We start from the raw sequence: 15,877 nt of genomic DNA on the forward strand, positions 1-15,877 counted from the left end.
ATTTATACTATTTGCTTGTACCTGTACTAATTCTCTGTATAATTATTTGACTCAGTTAGTCCTACTATATGTAGGGTATCCACCCACTCTATCCAGAGTCTGTGAAAATTAGCTTTGATGAAATTTTACTTCCTTATGTTAGAAAATACATTTAACCAAGACAAATATGGTGATTCATGTTCTGAATTGTTCATTGGGGTCTTTCATTAACATTTGATGAACATTATACCAACAAATTCGGATATCGTAATGTACTACATCAGATAATAAGCACCGAGCTCTGTTGACAGAGCGGTGCAGCTTTCTCGCAACAACTTTTGAGGATATTACATGTTGTGGGGGTTGTCTTCAAAAAATAATTCTGCGGGTCACAAAAAGCGAAATTAGCTTGACACTAACTGAATTAAATGTAAAAGCGTTTGAAAATAAAACGCTTGCGGTATGCTCAGTGCTCCGTTGACATTTCACTGAGATACACTTGTTTTTGTGAGAAGCTTTTCATATTAATTATGCATTACTATGAAAAGCGTATACTAAAATATGAAAATACCACATGTCATGTCTCAAAATTGATATCTCTATATTGTTTTATGCCCTGCGGATTCAAGAAGACAGATTACGAGTTCAACTGGAAAGTAATGTGATCTGATTATAATAAACCAATGACTGTTCATCTGGGTAAGGGGGTGGCTCTAGAGTCTAGACCATCCTATCAGAGCTGTGTATGTAAATATCTTCACATTTGTTTCCTGATGTCCACACAATCAAAACTGAGCATTTCTAGGGCCAAAGGAGGCTCAGGGGAACAAAATATTGCAAATATATTTGGGAATTATTTTCATTAAATAAAAACATACGGGGATTTTATTAGACATACAAAGCATTCTGAAAGTATTATAATATATGCCATTTAGCAGACACTTTTATCCAAAGCGACTTACAGTCATGTGTGCATACATTCTACGTATGGGTGGTCCCGGGAATCAAACCCACTACCCTGGCGTTACAAGCGCCATGCTCTACCAACTGAGCTACAGTATTCAGACCCCTTCAATTTTTCCACATTTTGTTTCATTACAGCCTTGATCAAATATTTTTTTCCCCTCATCAATCTACAGACACCCCATGATGATGAAGAAAAAAACGTTTTTTTAATCAATTTTATGAAAAATAATTTAACTGAACTATCACGTATTTCTGTTTATTTTTTAAAATAAATGTTACAAACATTTCTAAAATCCTGTTTTTGCTTTGTTGTTATGGGAAAAGGTGAAGGGGTCTAAATACTTTCTGAATACTTTTGATTTAAAAATAAAATGACAAAAACTGCTTTGGGGTTTTAACTTTAGCTGACATAAAGCTGTGAAACTTTCCTTATTTTTGACCTGCTTTTTTTCTGTCCTCCATTGAGTTAGTCACCCTAATTTTGGCCATCCTACAAGGGTAAAAACTCTAATAGCTTTTGAACGAATTATGATAACGACATGAGGTTTGCACCATTGGTTTTCTTCGAGGATTATCTACACATTGGTCAAAATATACCGTTTTGATTGGAGACCCTACTATATAAAAAGGACAACTAAACAATATCATCCAGTAGGCTTTAACTCCTCTAGATGCTTTTGATGTTGATGAGTGATGACATTTTATACTTTATTGCAGGATAAGGAAAGGGATGAAGACCTATCAGGCTCTAGGGAGAAACTCACCTTTTCTGACAAACACTTTGAAGCCAAGCAGGTGAGGATTTTGGTGGGGTTTATTTTTGTACTATTTTTGGTACTCTTTATACTTCAATTGGGAACTTCAGTTCTCAAAACGTACTTAGTATTTATTTTTCATATAACAACTTTAGTGTTCAGGTCAAGTCTAAGGTACTTGTTCTCTCTCTGCGTGTGTCAGGGCGAACGTTCTACAAACAATGATCTCTCAGCCAGCAATGAAAGTTTATCAGAAAAAACCTGCCCACCAACCTACACCAGTCCTTACATACACTATATATACAAAAGTATGTGGACATCCCTTTAAAATGGTCGATTAGACTATTTCAGCCACACGCGTTGCTGACAGGTACATAAAATCATACACACTGCCATGCAATCTCCAAAGAAAAACATTGGCAGTAAAATGGCCTTACTGAAGAGTTCAGTGACTTTCAACGTGGCACCGTCATAGGATGCCAGCTTTCCAACAAGTCAGTTCCTCAAATTTCTGCCATGCTAGAGTTGCCCCGGTCAACTGTAAATGCTGTTATTGTGAAGTGGAAACATTTAGGAGCAACAACTGCTCAGCCACGAAGTGGTAGGCCACACAAGCTCACAGAATGGGACAGCCGAGTGCTAAAGTGCCTAGCGCTGTTGTCAGTTGCAACACTCACTACCAAGTTCCAAACTGTCTCTGGAAGCAACGTGAGCACAATAAATGTTTGTCGGGAGCTTCATGAAATGGGTTTCCATGGACGAGCAGCCACACACAAGCCTAAGATCACCATGCGCAATGCCAAGCGTTAACTGGAGTAGTGTAAAGCTCGCCGCAATTGGACTCTACAGCAGTGGAACTGGAGTGACGAATCACGCTTCACCATCTGGCAGTTCAACGGACTAATCTGGGTTTGGCGGATGCCAGGAGAACTCTACCTGACCGAATGCATAGTGCAACTGTAAAGTTTGGTGGATGAGGAATAATGGTCTGGGGCTGTTTTTCATTGTTCAGGCTAGGCACCTTAGTTCCACTGAAGGGAAATCTTAACGCTACAGAATACAATGACATTGTAGACGATTCTGTGCTTCCAACTTTGTGGCAACAGTTTGGGGAAGGTCCTTCCCTGTTTCAGCATGACAATGCCCCGTGCACAAAGCGAGGTACATACAGAAATGGTTGCCGACTGCGAGCCAGGCCTAATTGCCCAATATCAGTGCTTGACCTCACTAATGCTCTTGTGGCTGAATGGAAGAAAGTCCCCACACAGAAGTGTTGATGCTGTTATAGCAGCAAAGGGGGGACCAATTCCATATTAATGGCCATGATTTTGGAATGAGATATTTGACGAGCAGGTGTCCACATACTTTTTGTCATGTAATGTACCTTTTTTTTATCATTTATTAATAATATTGATGTATCTTACTTACTTAGAGACCCATGCAGATTTGCGGGAAGGATATACGTGTTTATATCAAATCAAATTTTATTAGTCACATGCGCTGAATACAACAGGTTACAGTGAAATGCCTACTTAAAAGTGACTATGCATAGATGATAACAACAGAGAGTAGCAGTGGTGTAAAAGAGGGGGAGAGGGGGGGCAATGCAAAAAGTCTGGGTAGCCATTTGATTAGAAGTTCAGGGGTCTTATGGCTTGGGGGTAGAAGCTATTTAGAAGCCTCTTGGACCTACACTTGGCGCTCCGGTACCACTTGCCGTGCGGTAGCAGAGAGAACGGTCTATGACTAGGGTGGCTGGAGTCTTTGACCATTTTTAGGGCCTTCCTCTGATACCACCTGTTATATAGGTCCTGGAAGGCAGGAATCTTGGCCCCAGTGATGTACTGGTCCGTTCGCACTACCCTCTGTAGTGCCTTGCGGTCAGAGGCTGAGCAGTTGCCATACCAGGCAGTGATGCAACCAGTCAGGATTAGAGGTCGGCCGATTAATCGGAATGGCCGATTAATTAGGGCCGATTTCAAGTTTTCATAACAATCAGAAATCGGTATTTTGGGGACCGTTTTTGCCGATATATATATATATATATATATATTTTTTTTTTACACTTTTATTTAATCTTTATTTAACTAGGAAAGTCAGTTAAGAAATTCTTATTTTCAATGTCGGCCTAGGAATGGTGGGTTAACTGCCTCGTTCAGGGGCAGAATGACAGATTTTCACCTTGTCAGCTCGGGGGATCCAATCTTGCAACCGTACAGTTAACTAGTCCAATGCAATAACGACCTGCCTCTTGTTGCACTCCACAAGGAGACTGACTGCCTGTTACTCTAATGCAGTAAGCCAAGGTAAGTTGCTAGCTAGCATTAAACTTATCTTATAAAAAAACAATCAATCAATCATAATCACTAGTTAACTACACATGGTTGATGATATTACTAGATATTATTTAGCGTGTTATGCGTTGCGTATAATCTGACTGAGCATACAAGTATCTGACTGAGCGGTGGTAGGCAGAAGCAGGCACGTAAACATTAATTTAAACAGCACTTTCGTGTGTTTTGCCAGCAGCTCTTCGTTGTGTGTCAAGCATTGCAATGTTTATGATTTCAAGCATATCAACTCCCGAGATGAGGCTGGTGTAACCGAAGCGAAAGGGCTGGCTAGTTAGCTCACGCTAATAGCGTTTCAAACGTCACTCGCTTGCTCTGAGCCTTGGAGTGGTTGTTTCCCTTGCTCTGCATGGGTAACGCTGCTTCGAGGGTGGCTGTTGTCGTTGTGTTGCTGGTTCGAGCCCAGGGAGGAGCGAGGAGAGGGACGGAAGCTATACTGTTACACTGGCAATACTAAAGTGCCTATAAGAACATCCAATAGTCAAAGGTTAATGAAATACAAATGGTATAGAGAGAAATAGTCCTATAATTCCTATAATAACTACAACCTAAAACTTCTTTCCTGGGAATATTGAAGACTCATGTTAAAAGGAACCACCAGCTTTCATATGTTATCATGTTCTGAGCAAGGAACTTAAACGTTAGCTTTCTTACATGGCACATATTGCACTTTTACTTTCTTCTCCAACACGTTGTTTTTGCATTATTTAAACCAATTTGAACATGTTTCATTATTTCTTTGAGGCTAAATTGATTTTATTGATGTATTATATTAGAGTAAAACAAGTGTTTATTCAGTATTGTTGTAATTGTCATTATTACAAATAAAATAAATCGGCCGATTTAATAGGTATCGGATTTTTTGGCCCTCCAATAATCGGTATCGGCGTTGAAAAATCATAATCGATCGACCTCTAGTCAGGATGCCCTCGATGGTGCAGCTATAGAACTGTCAGGATGTCCAGGATCCAGTTGCAGAGGGAGGTGTTTAGTCCCAGGGTCCTTAGCTTATTGATGAGCTTTGAGGGCACTATGGTGTTGAACGCTAAGCTGTAGTCAATGAATAGCATTCTCAAATTGGTGTTCCTTTTGTCCAGGTGGGAAAGGACAGCTGTGCTTCCCTTTGTAGTCTGTAATGGTTTGCAAGCCCTGCCACATCCGACGAGCGTCGGAGCCGGTGTAGATTCGATCTTTGCCTGTTTGATGGCGATTCAATCTTGTTTTGTTTTAGGGTGGCATAATGGGGAAGATGTTCAGGAATCCATTTAACTCCTCAACTCAGGTAATCCAATACTGTATAAAAATGACTAGACTGTCTGACCAAGTAGCCTTTCATTCTTCTTTATGCTTCAAGTAATGGTATTTATGATGAGATTGATAACATTCCTTCAATCGCAGGATAAGGAGAGGACTGAAGACACATCAAGATCAAGTGACAAACTAATGTCATCTGATAAACATTCCAATGCCAAAGATGTAAGCATTTTAGTAGAATGTCTTTCAGTACTCTTCAATTCTACAATATGGTATCTCAATGCTGAATATATACTGTTACTTACCTTTGATAGAGTATATTTTTAATATGGCAACATAAACATTAAAATAAAATAAAAAACTGAGTTTGTTACATAATTTATACGACACACACATTCCCAGCAGCCTTTGCTTCTCTCCAACTCCCACAAAAAAAAAACAGGACCAGAACATTGAGTGACTGTGTGTGTCCTTGTCAGGTCAAAAGCAATCTTATCCAGAGAGATAGGAAGGAAGGAACTGAAATGCCAGCAGTTGCTCCTAGACCCACTGAAGAGGTAGGCAAACAGATCAAACTGCTCCTCCTCACCGTATGTCTAATTTTATAACTTCTCTGCTAAGGTTGTCTGTCACTTCTCCTCAACAGGAGCTGAAGGGTACAGCCTTACATGACCGACTGAAGAAGAGAGAGATGGGCGAAAATCAGGTGCGGTTTACACCAGTCATGTTAATTTGTTGATGTATGTGTAAGAACATCTGTATGTAGCGTGACTATATCGAGTGACTATATTTGTCCTTCTTGCTAATTCAGGCTAACGGGAATATGATCCCGAGAGAGAGGACGGAGAAAACTGCTGAAACTCCAGAGGTTCCTCCCAGACCTACAGAAGAGGTAGGCGATTGATATTCATATCTAAATGATCTGTATCTATATATCTATGTATCTATGTATCACAGTTGTCCTGTGTAATGGTGGCTCATAGGCTGTGTTTAGACAGGCTGCCCAATTCTGATATTTTTTTCACTAATTGCCATTGGTCTTTTGACCATTCAGATCTGAAGTAGGTCTGATGTGAAAAGATCTGATGTGATTGGTCAAAAGTAGATCAGAATTGGGTTGCCTTTCTAAATGCAGCAGTACAAGAGGACTTTGTCTTCTGATTCCAGGATATTAACATACCAGCCAGACTTGGTCAGCAAAAAAATCAAAAAGACAATCAGGTACACACACACACACACACACACACACACACACACACACACACACACACACACACACACACACACACACACACACACACACACACACACACACACACACACACACACACACACACACAACTACCCTTGTGGGAACCTACAATTGATTTCCATTCAAAATCCTATTTTCCTTAACCCCTAAACCTAACCTTAACCGCTAACCCTAACTCTAACTTTGATGAGGCTGCCTTTCACTGGCCTCATCACCATTTTAAAATAGTGATGAAGTTTATATTATCTCAAATGCTTAAGTGTCTACATGTGTGGTTTGATAAAGTGCACTAGTCCATTGCCATGCATACCGTAGTTATCCACCAGTTTAGGTGTGCCTGACCTTAATTGTTTTTTAATGAGTTGATTGCTCCAGTTGAGTGCTTAGTTCACCCATGCTTTCAGTCTCCCTGAATCATATTCTATTTAATGTAGCTCTGTCTTTTCAACTAAAGTGTAGTTGACCAAATATGGTCATTTAAACTAATTAATGCAATTAACGTAAATCGTGTTTTCCATAGTATTTCCCGGTCTAATTAACAAAGTAACATTCAACTAATTAAATGTACAGTACATTCGCATTGGTTAATCATTATGGGCATTTGTGCTAATGTGTAAATGCTGTCATTTTCTTATCAACTTTGAGTGTAACACCATTTTACAATATGCTCCATAGCAGTTTGTTTGTTGCGTCCTGTGTGTACAGTCAGTTGAGTTTAGCTGTTCTGGACTCTCTTTAGTCCCAGTAACGGGGAGAGTAAGGCTCTGTTTAGAGCTAGAAATGGGGTAAATCCCTAGTTATGCCGTTTAGGATTTAGGCCTCGGTTTTTGCTGCAGTAGGAACCCTATTGAAGGACTGAGCTTTAGACTCACCGTCATCTGTCATTTTTGTGAGTTTTCATATCCTGAATGTTGCTGCTATGGACAACTGTTTGTCAAGACATGTTTCCTAAAATCCTACATTTGCAATAAATCAAGTGCTATTTTTCTACCACCATGGCTCCTCCTCATTCCCACCTATCACCTCCCTTGGAGTACTCTGGGTCCACTATTCTACACTAACCCTAAACCTAACCCCTAAGCCTAAAATAGACTTTGTTCTTGTGGAAACCTGGGAAATGTCCCCACAAGGGAGAAACTCTTGTTTTACTATTTTTGTGGGAATTTCCGGTACCCACGAAGATAGTAATACAAGCCCACAAGTGAAGCACACACAGAGACTCACACACACACACACACACTCTTACTCTGTCATATTTTCTGGAATATGATTTTGCCATGACAATCTATCGAAATGACATTTGTTTGTTGGTTATTTCAGGACCAATCTGATGATCTTAAAGAGGGTGAATCTCTCCTCACTGGGGAAAAGGAGGAGGGAGAAGACAAGGACGGAGAGGTGATGGTTAACCCTACGGATAGCACAGCTTCCACTAGACCAGTGTTCCTTACTGTGGCCATGCAATCTTGCAAATATCAGGGTTTCGCTTTAATTTAGTTTGTTATTATTCCATTACAAAATGCTGGTATTTTCCAGATTTTCTCACAATGTTTCTCACTTCCCTTTACTTTCCCTTTGAATTCATGTATATTGTTTTATTCTATTGTTCTTAGGCCAAGATGAGAAAACCGAGGCGACACAATCCGTTCATGCCACGCGGTGCAGGAGGCAAGGTAACATGTAAATGAGCTCCCATCATATTGTGTACACTACGTTTCACTTCCTCCAGGTGTTAACCATAGTTTGTGTCTGGGTTTACAATATGTACAGTGCCTTCGGAAAGTATTCAAACCCCTTTACTTTTTTTTTCATGTTACAGCCTTATTCTAAAATGGATTAAATATTTTTTTTTAAATCCTCAGCAATCTACACACAATACCACATAATGACAAAGTGAAAACAGGTTTTTAGAAATGTTTGCAAATGTATTAGAAATGGAAAACATATAAACCTTATTTACATAAGTATTCAGACCATTTCTTTTGAGACTTGAAATTGAGCTCCGGTGCATCCTGTTTACATTGATCATCCTTGAGATGTTTTTACAACTTGATTGGAGTCCACCTGTGGTAAATTTATATTGATTGGACATGATTTGGAAAGGCACACACACCTGTCTTTAAGGTCCCACAGGAATTGTCCGTAGAGCTGCGAGACAGGATTGTGTCGGGACACAGATCTGGAGAAGGGTACCAAAACATTTCTGCAGCATTGAATGTCCCCAAGAACACAGTGGCCTCCATCATTCTTAAATGGAAGAAGTTTGGAACCACAAAGACTTTTACTAGAGCTGGCAGCCCGACCAAACTGAGCAATCGGGGGAGAAGGGCCTTGGTCAGGGAGGTGACCAAGAACCTGATGGTCACTCTGACAGAGCTCTAGAGTTCCTCTGTGGAAATCAGAGAACCTTCCAGAAGGACAACCATCTCTGCAGCACTCTACCAATCAGGTATTTTATGGTAGAGTGGCCAGACGGAAGCCACTCCTCGGTAAAAGGCACATGACAGCCCGCTTGGAGCTTACCAAAAGGCAACTAAAGACTCTCAGACCACGAGAAACAAGATTCTCTGGTCTGATAAAACAAGATTGAACTTTTTGGCCTGAATGCCAAGCGTCACGTCTGGAGGAAACCTGGCAGCATCCCTACAGGGAAGCATGGTGGTGGCAAAATCATGCTGTGGGGATGTTTTTCAGTGGCAGGGACTGGAAGACTAGTCAGTATCGAGGCAAAGATGAATGGCGCAAAGTACAGAGAGTACCTTGATAGAAACCTGCTCCAGAGCTCTCAGGACCTCAGACTGGGGCGAAGGTTCACCTTCCAACAGGACAATAACCTTAAGCACACAGCCAAGACAATGCAGGAGTGGCTTTGGGACAAGTCTCTGAATGTCCTTGATTGGCCCAGCCAGAGCCCGGACTTAAACCTGATCGAAATACAGGTGTGCCAAGTCTGTAGTGTCATACCCAAGAGGACTCGAGGCTGTAAATGCTGCCTAAGGTGCTTCATCAAAGTACTGAGTAAAGGTTCTGAATATACTTATGCACATTTTTTATAAATTAGCAAAAATGTCTAAAAACCTGTTTTTGCTTTGTCATTATAGGGTATTGTGTGTGGATTGATGAGGGGAAAAAACAATTGAATCCATTTTAGAATAAGGCTGCAACGTAACAAAATGTGAGAAAAGTGAAGGGGTATGAATACTTTCCGAAGGCACTATATGTTATGGTTGCGTTGTGGGAAAACTGTATAATACTGTAGAGTAAAAGTTTTTCTATTTGATTACATTTGAAACAGTGCCACTTGCCCCTAAGTGCATTTCTTATAGTTTTTGTTTTGAGGAAATGAGCATCCAGCATCATTGTAAAACATCTACTACATTCTCTGCTGTTGGTATCGCGTGTGGATTGATGAGGGGGAAAAAATAAAATTATGTTGTTTGAGGTAACGTCTTTGTTGTTGTAATATAGCAAACGTACGTGGCAGTTTCACTGCTATGGATTCCACCTTTTAACAGAGTGTCTGTTTCAGGGTAAAGCCATGCCGAGGAAGGTTGAAACCCAGCCGGGAGCTACAGGCAGTGACTCAAAAGAGGTAACTCTACTCCATGATCCTCCTTCTAACACTGTTCTTCCACATACCGGTACCGTTATAATGGATACCTAGGTTTAGTTTTTGTATCTGAAGGCTTGACTGTCACGGCTGGCGGACTGAAAAGTTGTCCAGGATTTGCAAAATGGCCGTCACATTAGCTGATCCATTAGATGACTCGGTTCTTTTTCTAGCCCTTTGACTCCTAACTAAGAACATTATGTTCAAGTGGTGTTTTGTTCTCTCCTGTTCTTTTTCTTTCTTTCTCTACCTACCTAACTGCCACCCACACCACCACTCCCAGATTGTTGTGCCAATTCCTTTCCACTGCGGATTAGATTAGATTGCTATGTGCCCAAACTTGTTCCCTTGCTTCTTTGTTCTTTGAACCCAGGAAGATTTTAATGTCCCACTTCTGCAAAACAGCAGAGCTAGTATATGCACCATTTCACTCTTTCTGTCTGTAATCTGAAATTGTCCACACATTTTCTATTTTCATTTTCGGCATGTGAATGTGATCCTGTATCATTCTCCTGTATCCCTCAGTACAATGTTGCTACCATGGCATGACAAACATTGTTTTGCCAAGACATATTCTATGTTTCTCTACTGTGTTAAATGTATAGACAGACCAACAGTACATAACAGCATGTATTCATCACCCCCCTTCCTATCTCAGAATGACGGTGGAAATAAATCTTTATTCGACCAATTGGAAGAATTCCGTGTTAATCCGGCAGAGCCAGAGGAGCAGGTTGGTTGCTGTAAACAATGCTAAATAATGTCAATTTGTACTCTTTAAGATTACTTTTCAAACTTGGTTTCCTCTCACTGACTGCTAACTGCCATCGAGTTTTGCAATGGATTTTTGATTGAAAAGTATGGAGTTTCTAAAGTGGCGATTCAAAGCTGACTTAGAGAAATGTCTCTCAGCAGGATATGGATGGCCTGATGGACTGGTGGGGCACAGTGGAGCGTGAGTCCAACACACACACACACACACACACACACACACACACACACACACACACACACACACACACACACACACACACACACACACACACACACACTTCATCCAAATTATGCCATTTTTATTTTGCTACAGAGTGGGAAGACATGCCTCAAGATGATGACTTGACTGAAAAAGAGGAGGCCAAGTAAGTGATGCTATAGTTGAGTCTCACTTTGTGTACAGGCACACACACATACAGAAGAGCCTTGTTATAAAGCCCCTGGGTAAACAGTAGTAAGCCCCTGGGTCACACTGTAGTAAGCATTGACGATGGTTATATGAACTCGTTTTCCAGGGCGTTTGCAGTGACAGCTGAGAAGGTGCAGAAAGGTATCCGTGTGTTCAACAAGCTGTTCTCAGAGCGTGCAGAGAGCCTGTGGCAGCACGTCATTGACCTGAACAGCATCGCAGATGCCCTCGACTGCTTCAACAAGAAGACCAAGATCGCCCAAATCACTGGCGGCTCCACCAGCGCTGTAGGAGGCGTGTGTACCATTGTAGGCCTCGCCCTGGCCCCTGTCACCATGGGAACCTCCCTGATCATCACAGCGGTGGGACTGAGCGTGGCCACAGCGGGCGGCCTGACCTCAGCCGGAGCCGGACTCTCCAACACGGTCAACAACTCCATGGACCGTAAGAAGGTGGAGGCCATCGTGACGGACTACCAGAAGAAGATGACCGACATCAACAAGTGCATGCTGTTCATCAAGCAAGGGATAGAGAGCCTGCGCAGGTTCGATCTGCTGAAGATGAAGAAGCATGCGTACAACCGTGACTTCCCGGGCCTCAACAACATCTATGAGGACGGTGCCATGGCTGGGAAGGCCATCCTCATCAACGCCAACGAGATCATGCGTGTGGTGCAGATAGCCAACGTGGCTGGCAGCACCGCGGCCAGGGCTGTCCAGATTGCCAGCATGGCCACCGGAGTGCTCACCGGCCTCTTTGTGGGCATGGACATCTACTTTGTGGCCAAGGACTCCAAGGAGCTGAAGAAGGGAGCCAAGTCTGAGTTTGCAGCCAAGATCAGGGAGGTGGCGACCCAGCTGCATGATGGACTGGTGGAGCTTAATGGCATACGGGTTGAGCTGCAGTCCACAGATCCAGACAACACCAATGGCACCAACACCCCAGACAGTACCAATAATCGGAAAAAGCTGGACAGTGATGACGACACAGACAATTATAAAACTTCTGACAGCAAAAGCATTGTTGATAACAGCAATACTGCAGATAACAGCCATAAGACCAGCAAAGCCTAAACTGTACTTCATTCCAACCCATCTCTACAACTACACAAACTATCCTGTCAGCATTAAAACGACTCGAAGCCGGAACTCTGAGGCTATGATTCATATGTCTCTCTTTGATGGCACAAGCACCAATGCCTGAAACTTTTGTTTGACATAGACTGCGCATAGGCAGGTGAAAAGATGACATCACCAGTCACCACTGGCTAGGGTGAAGAATTATTATTAAAACTCTCTGTAATATCTGGGGAAATTATATGTTGTACGACAAGCCCATGTCCACATTTTGTCATTGTAGATGTGTGCATTGAGCCTGTCTTGACAACATTATCTACAGTACTTTATGAAACGTAAGGGTTGTGAGCTAAAGCAATTTGTTCGTGGAGGCAGGAAACTGTTCAGAGATGCAAATTATGAAATGAGGTTACAAAATGTTAAAAATACATTCTCAGGCACATTATTGAAGGGATCATGCGAACAGTCTTTTCCTTAGAGCCAAATGTAAAAGCTAAATATAATATTTTCGAGTTCAGCCAAATACATATTTTGATGGTTTAGATTATTCATAGGCTATGTATTTACAGTATGAAGGGTATGGGTTTAGTCACTATTTGATTCCTAAGACTATTGCTTGTTACATTGCTTTGTTTTAGAGGAATATTAGTTCATATTGAAACATTCAGGTTTTTATCAAGTCTAATTTGTATTTTAGATTAGGATTGTATGTTCTATTACTGTTGAGTGCCTTCCTCATTTATATGATGCCTTTCAAGCACTTTAGGATTATTCTATTTCCCTGTCTCGGGTTAAAACTATAAGTTTGATGTCATGGATGGTCACTCCTTGCATCTTTAGCTCCATCTATGAATTTGAGAGTGGTGACATGTGTCCAGGCTCATCTCTCAGCTTTAACCAAAACAGAGGCTGGCCAATTTGTTATTGTTTCATAGAAGGATTCTAGCTTTAATTCTAGTATATTTTTGTTGTAATTTTTCATTGGTCAACTTTAGTAGTTTTTTTGTATTTATTTAAAGATATATGAAATGTAGTTGCCAATAAACTTTGAAATGTATGTTAACATACAGTTCTTTGAATTCCATGGACAGGGTTGCAGAAATGTCCTTCTTTCTGCCAGTGCTGCTGTGTCAATAGGCCTTTGATATTGTATTTGTTTGACAAATAGCTGAGCTCATTTGTCAAATTGACCTCCATAGTAATGTTTGCTGTGGCAAGGTGGTAGGCCGTATATTTGACCTTTATGACGGCCTAGGAACAGTGGGTTAACTGCCTGTTCAGGGGCAGAACGACAGATTTGTCGTTCTGGGTCAGCTCGGGGACTTGAACTTGCAACCTTCCGGTTACTAGTCCAACGCTCTAACCTCTAGGCTACCCTGTATGTACTGCACTTGAAAGGCAAAGGTAAGCAATTGATTTAGTGGCTGCAGGGAAGGGGCAAAGGCAATTGTGTTGTTTTCATTTACTAACTCTAATTTATCTAACAAGTCTGGTTCATCCTTGGGAGCAATTTCCAAACGCCTGAAGGTACCACGTTCATCTGTACAAACAACAGTACGCAAGTATAAACACCATGGGACCACGCAGCCGTCATACTGCTCAGGAAGGAGACGCGTTCTGTCTCCTAGACTTCGGTGCGAAAAGTGCAAATCAATCACAGAACAACAACAAAGGACCTTGTGAAGATGCTGGAGGAAACAGGTACAAAAGTATCTATATCCACAGTAAAAAGAGTCCTATATCAACATAACCTGAAAGGCCGCTCAGCAAGGAAGAAGCCACTGCTCCAAAACTGCCATAAAAAAGCCAGACTATGGTTTGCAACTGCACATGGGGACAAAGATCGTACTTTTTGGAGAAATGTCCTCTAGTCTGATGAAACAAATATAGAACTGTTTGGTCATAATGACCATCGTTATGTTTGGAGGGAAAAGGGGGAGGCTTGCAAGCCGAAGAACACCATCCCTATCATGAAGCACGGGGGTGGCATTATCATGTTGTTGGGGTGCTTTGCTGCAGGAGGGACTGGTGCACGTCACAAAGTAGATGGCATCATGAGGTAGGAAAATGATGTGGATATATTGAAGCAACATTTCAAGACATCAGTCAGGAAGTTAAAGCTTGGTCGCAAATGGGTCTTCCAAATGGACAATGACCCCAAGCATATACATCCAAAGTTGTGGCAAAATGGCTTAAGGACAACAAAGTCAAGGTATTGGAGTGGCCATCACAAAGCCCTGACCTCAATCCTATAGAAAATGTGTGGGCAGAGCTGAAAAAGCATGTGTGAGCAAGGAGGCCTACAAACCTGACTCAGTTACACCAGCTCTGTCAGGAGGAATGGGACAAAATTCACCCAACTTATTGTGGAAAGCTTGTGGAAGGCTACTCTAAACATTTGACCAAATTAAACAATTTAAAGGCAATGCTACTAAATACTAATTGAGTGTATGTACACTTCTGACCCAGTGGGAATGTGATGAAAGAAATAAAAGCTGAAATAAATCATTCTCTCAACTATTATTCTGACATTTCACCTTCTTAAAATAAAGTGGTGATCCTAACTGACCCCAAACAGGGAATTTTTACTAGGATTACATGTCAGGAATTGTGAAAAACTGAGTTGAAATGTATTTGGCTGAGGTGTATGTAAACTTCCGACTTCAACTGTAACATTGAAGGTTGTGCAATATAACAGCAGTATTTAGACTTAGGGTTGCCACCCGTTCGATAAAATACAGAAAGGTTCCGTATTTCACTGAAAGAATAAATGTTTTGCTTTTTCGAAATGATAGTTTCCGGATTTGACCATATTACTGACCAAAGGCTCGTATTTCTGTGTTTATTATATTATAATTAAGTCTATGATTTGATATTTGATAGAGCAGTCTGACTGAGCGGTGGTAGGCAGCAGAAGGCTTGTAGGCATTCATTCAAACTTTACTGCATTTGCAAGCAGCTCTTAGCAATGCTTGAGTCACAGCGCTGTTTATGACTTCAAGCCTATCAACTCCTGAGATTAGGCTGGCAATACTAAAGTGCCTATTAGAACATCCAAAAGTCAAAGGTATATGAAATACAAATGGTATAGAGAGAAAGTCGACATGTCATAATTCCTATTATAACTAAAACCTAAAATGTCTTAACTGGGAATATTGAAGAACTGGGAATATTGAACCACCAGCTCTCATATGTTCTGAGCAAGGAACTTTTACTTACTTCTCCAACACTGTGCTTTTGCACTATTTAAATCAAATTGAACATGTTTCATTATTTATTTGAGACTAAATAGATTTATTCAAGTATTATATTAAGTTAAAATAAAAGTGTTCATTGTTCATTCAGTATTGTTGTAATTTTCATTATTACAAATATATACTGTGTGTGTGTGTGTGTGTGTGTGTGTGTGTGTGTGTGTGTGTGTGTGTGTGTGTGTGTGTGTATATATAAT

General features: G+C 41.0%; 1 protein-coding gene across 4 annotated transcripts in view; it reads left to right on the forward strand.

Annotated features, from left to right (window-relative positions):
• Positions 1-13,514, forward strand: part of LOC118394975 (uncharacterized) — a 37,115-nt gene extending 23,601 nt beyond the window's left edge. For 2 of the 4 annotated variants that reach the window (XM_052464146.1, XM_035788696.2), the window contains 14 exons: positions 1,663-1,740; positions 5,283-5,333; positions 5,450-5,527; positions 5,785-5,862; positions 5,952-6,011; positions 6,117-6,197; positions 6,473-6,526; positions 7,878-7,955; positions 8,171-8,230; positions 10,087-10,149; positions 10,826-10,900; positions 11,080-11,122; positions 11,255-11,306; positions 11,457-13,514. In XM_052464146.1, coding sequence (XP_052320106.1) covers positions 1,663-1,740; positions 5,283-5,333; positions 5,450-5,527; positions 5,785-5,862; positions 5,952-6,011; positions 6,117-6,197; positions 6,473-6,526; positions 7,878-7,955; positions 8,171-8,230; positions 10,087-10,149; positions 10,826-10,900; positions 11,080-11,122; positions 11,255-11,306; positions 11,457-12,423 — 1,818 coding nt within the window. In that variant the 3' untranslated portion in view covers positions 12,424-13,514. The remainder of the gene's footprint in view (positions 1-1,662; positions 1,741-5,282; positions 5,334-5,449; positions 5,528-5,784; positions 5,863-5,951; positions 6,012-6,116; positions 6,198-6,472; positions 6,527-7,877; positions 7,956-8,170; positions 8,231-10,086; positions 10,150-10,825; positions 10,901-11,079; positions 11,123-11,254; positions 11,307-11,456) is intronic. The other 2 variants (XM_035788697.2, XM_035788698.1) reach the window with 2 other exon arrangements.
• The last annotated feature ends 2,363 nt before the right edge of the window (positions 13,515-15,877 follow it).

Source organism: Oncorhynchus keta, chromosome 15 (assembly GCF_023373465.1).
Source record: "Oncorhynchus keta strain PuntledgeMale-10-30-2019 chromosome 15, Oket_V2, whole genome shotgun sequence".
Lineage (NCBI taxonomy): Eukaryota > Metazoa > Chordata > Actinopteri > Salmoniformes > Salmonidae > Oncorhynchus > Oncorhynchus keta.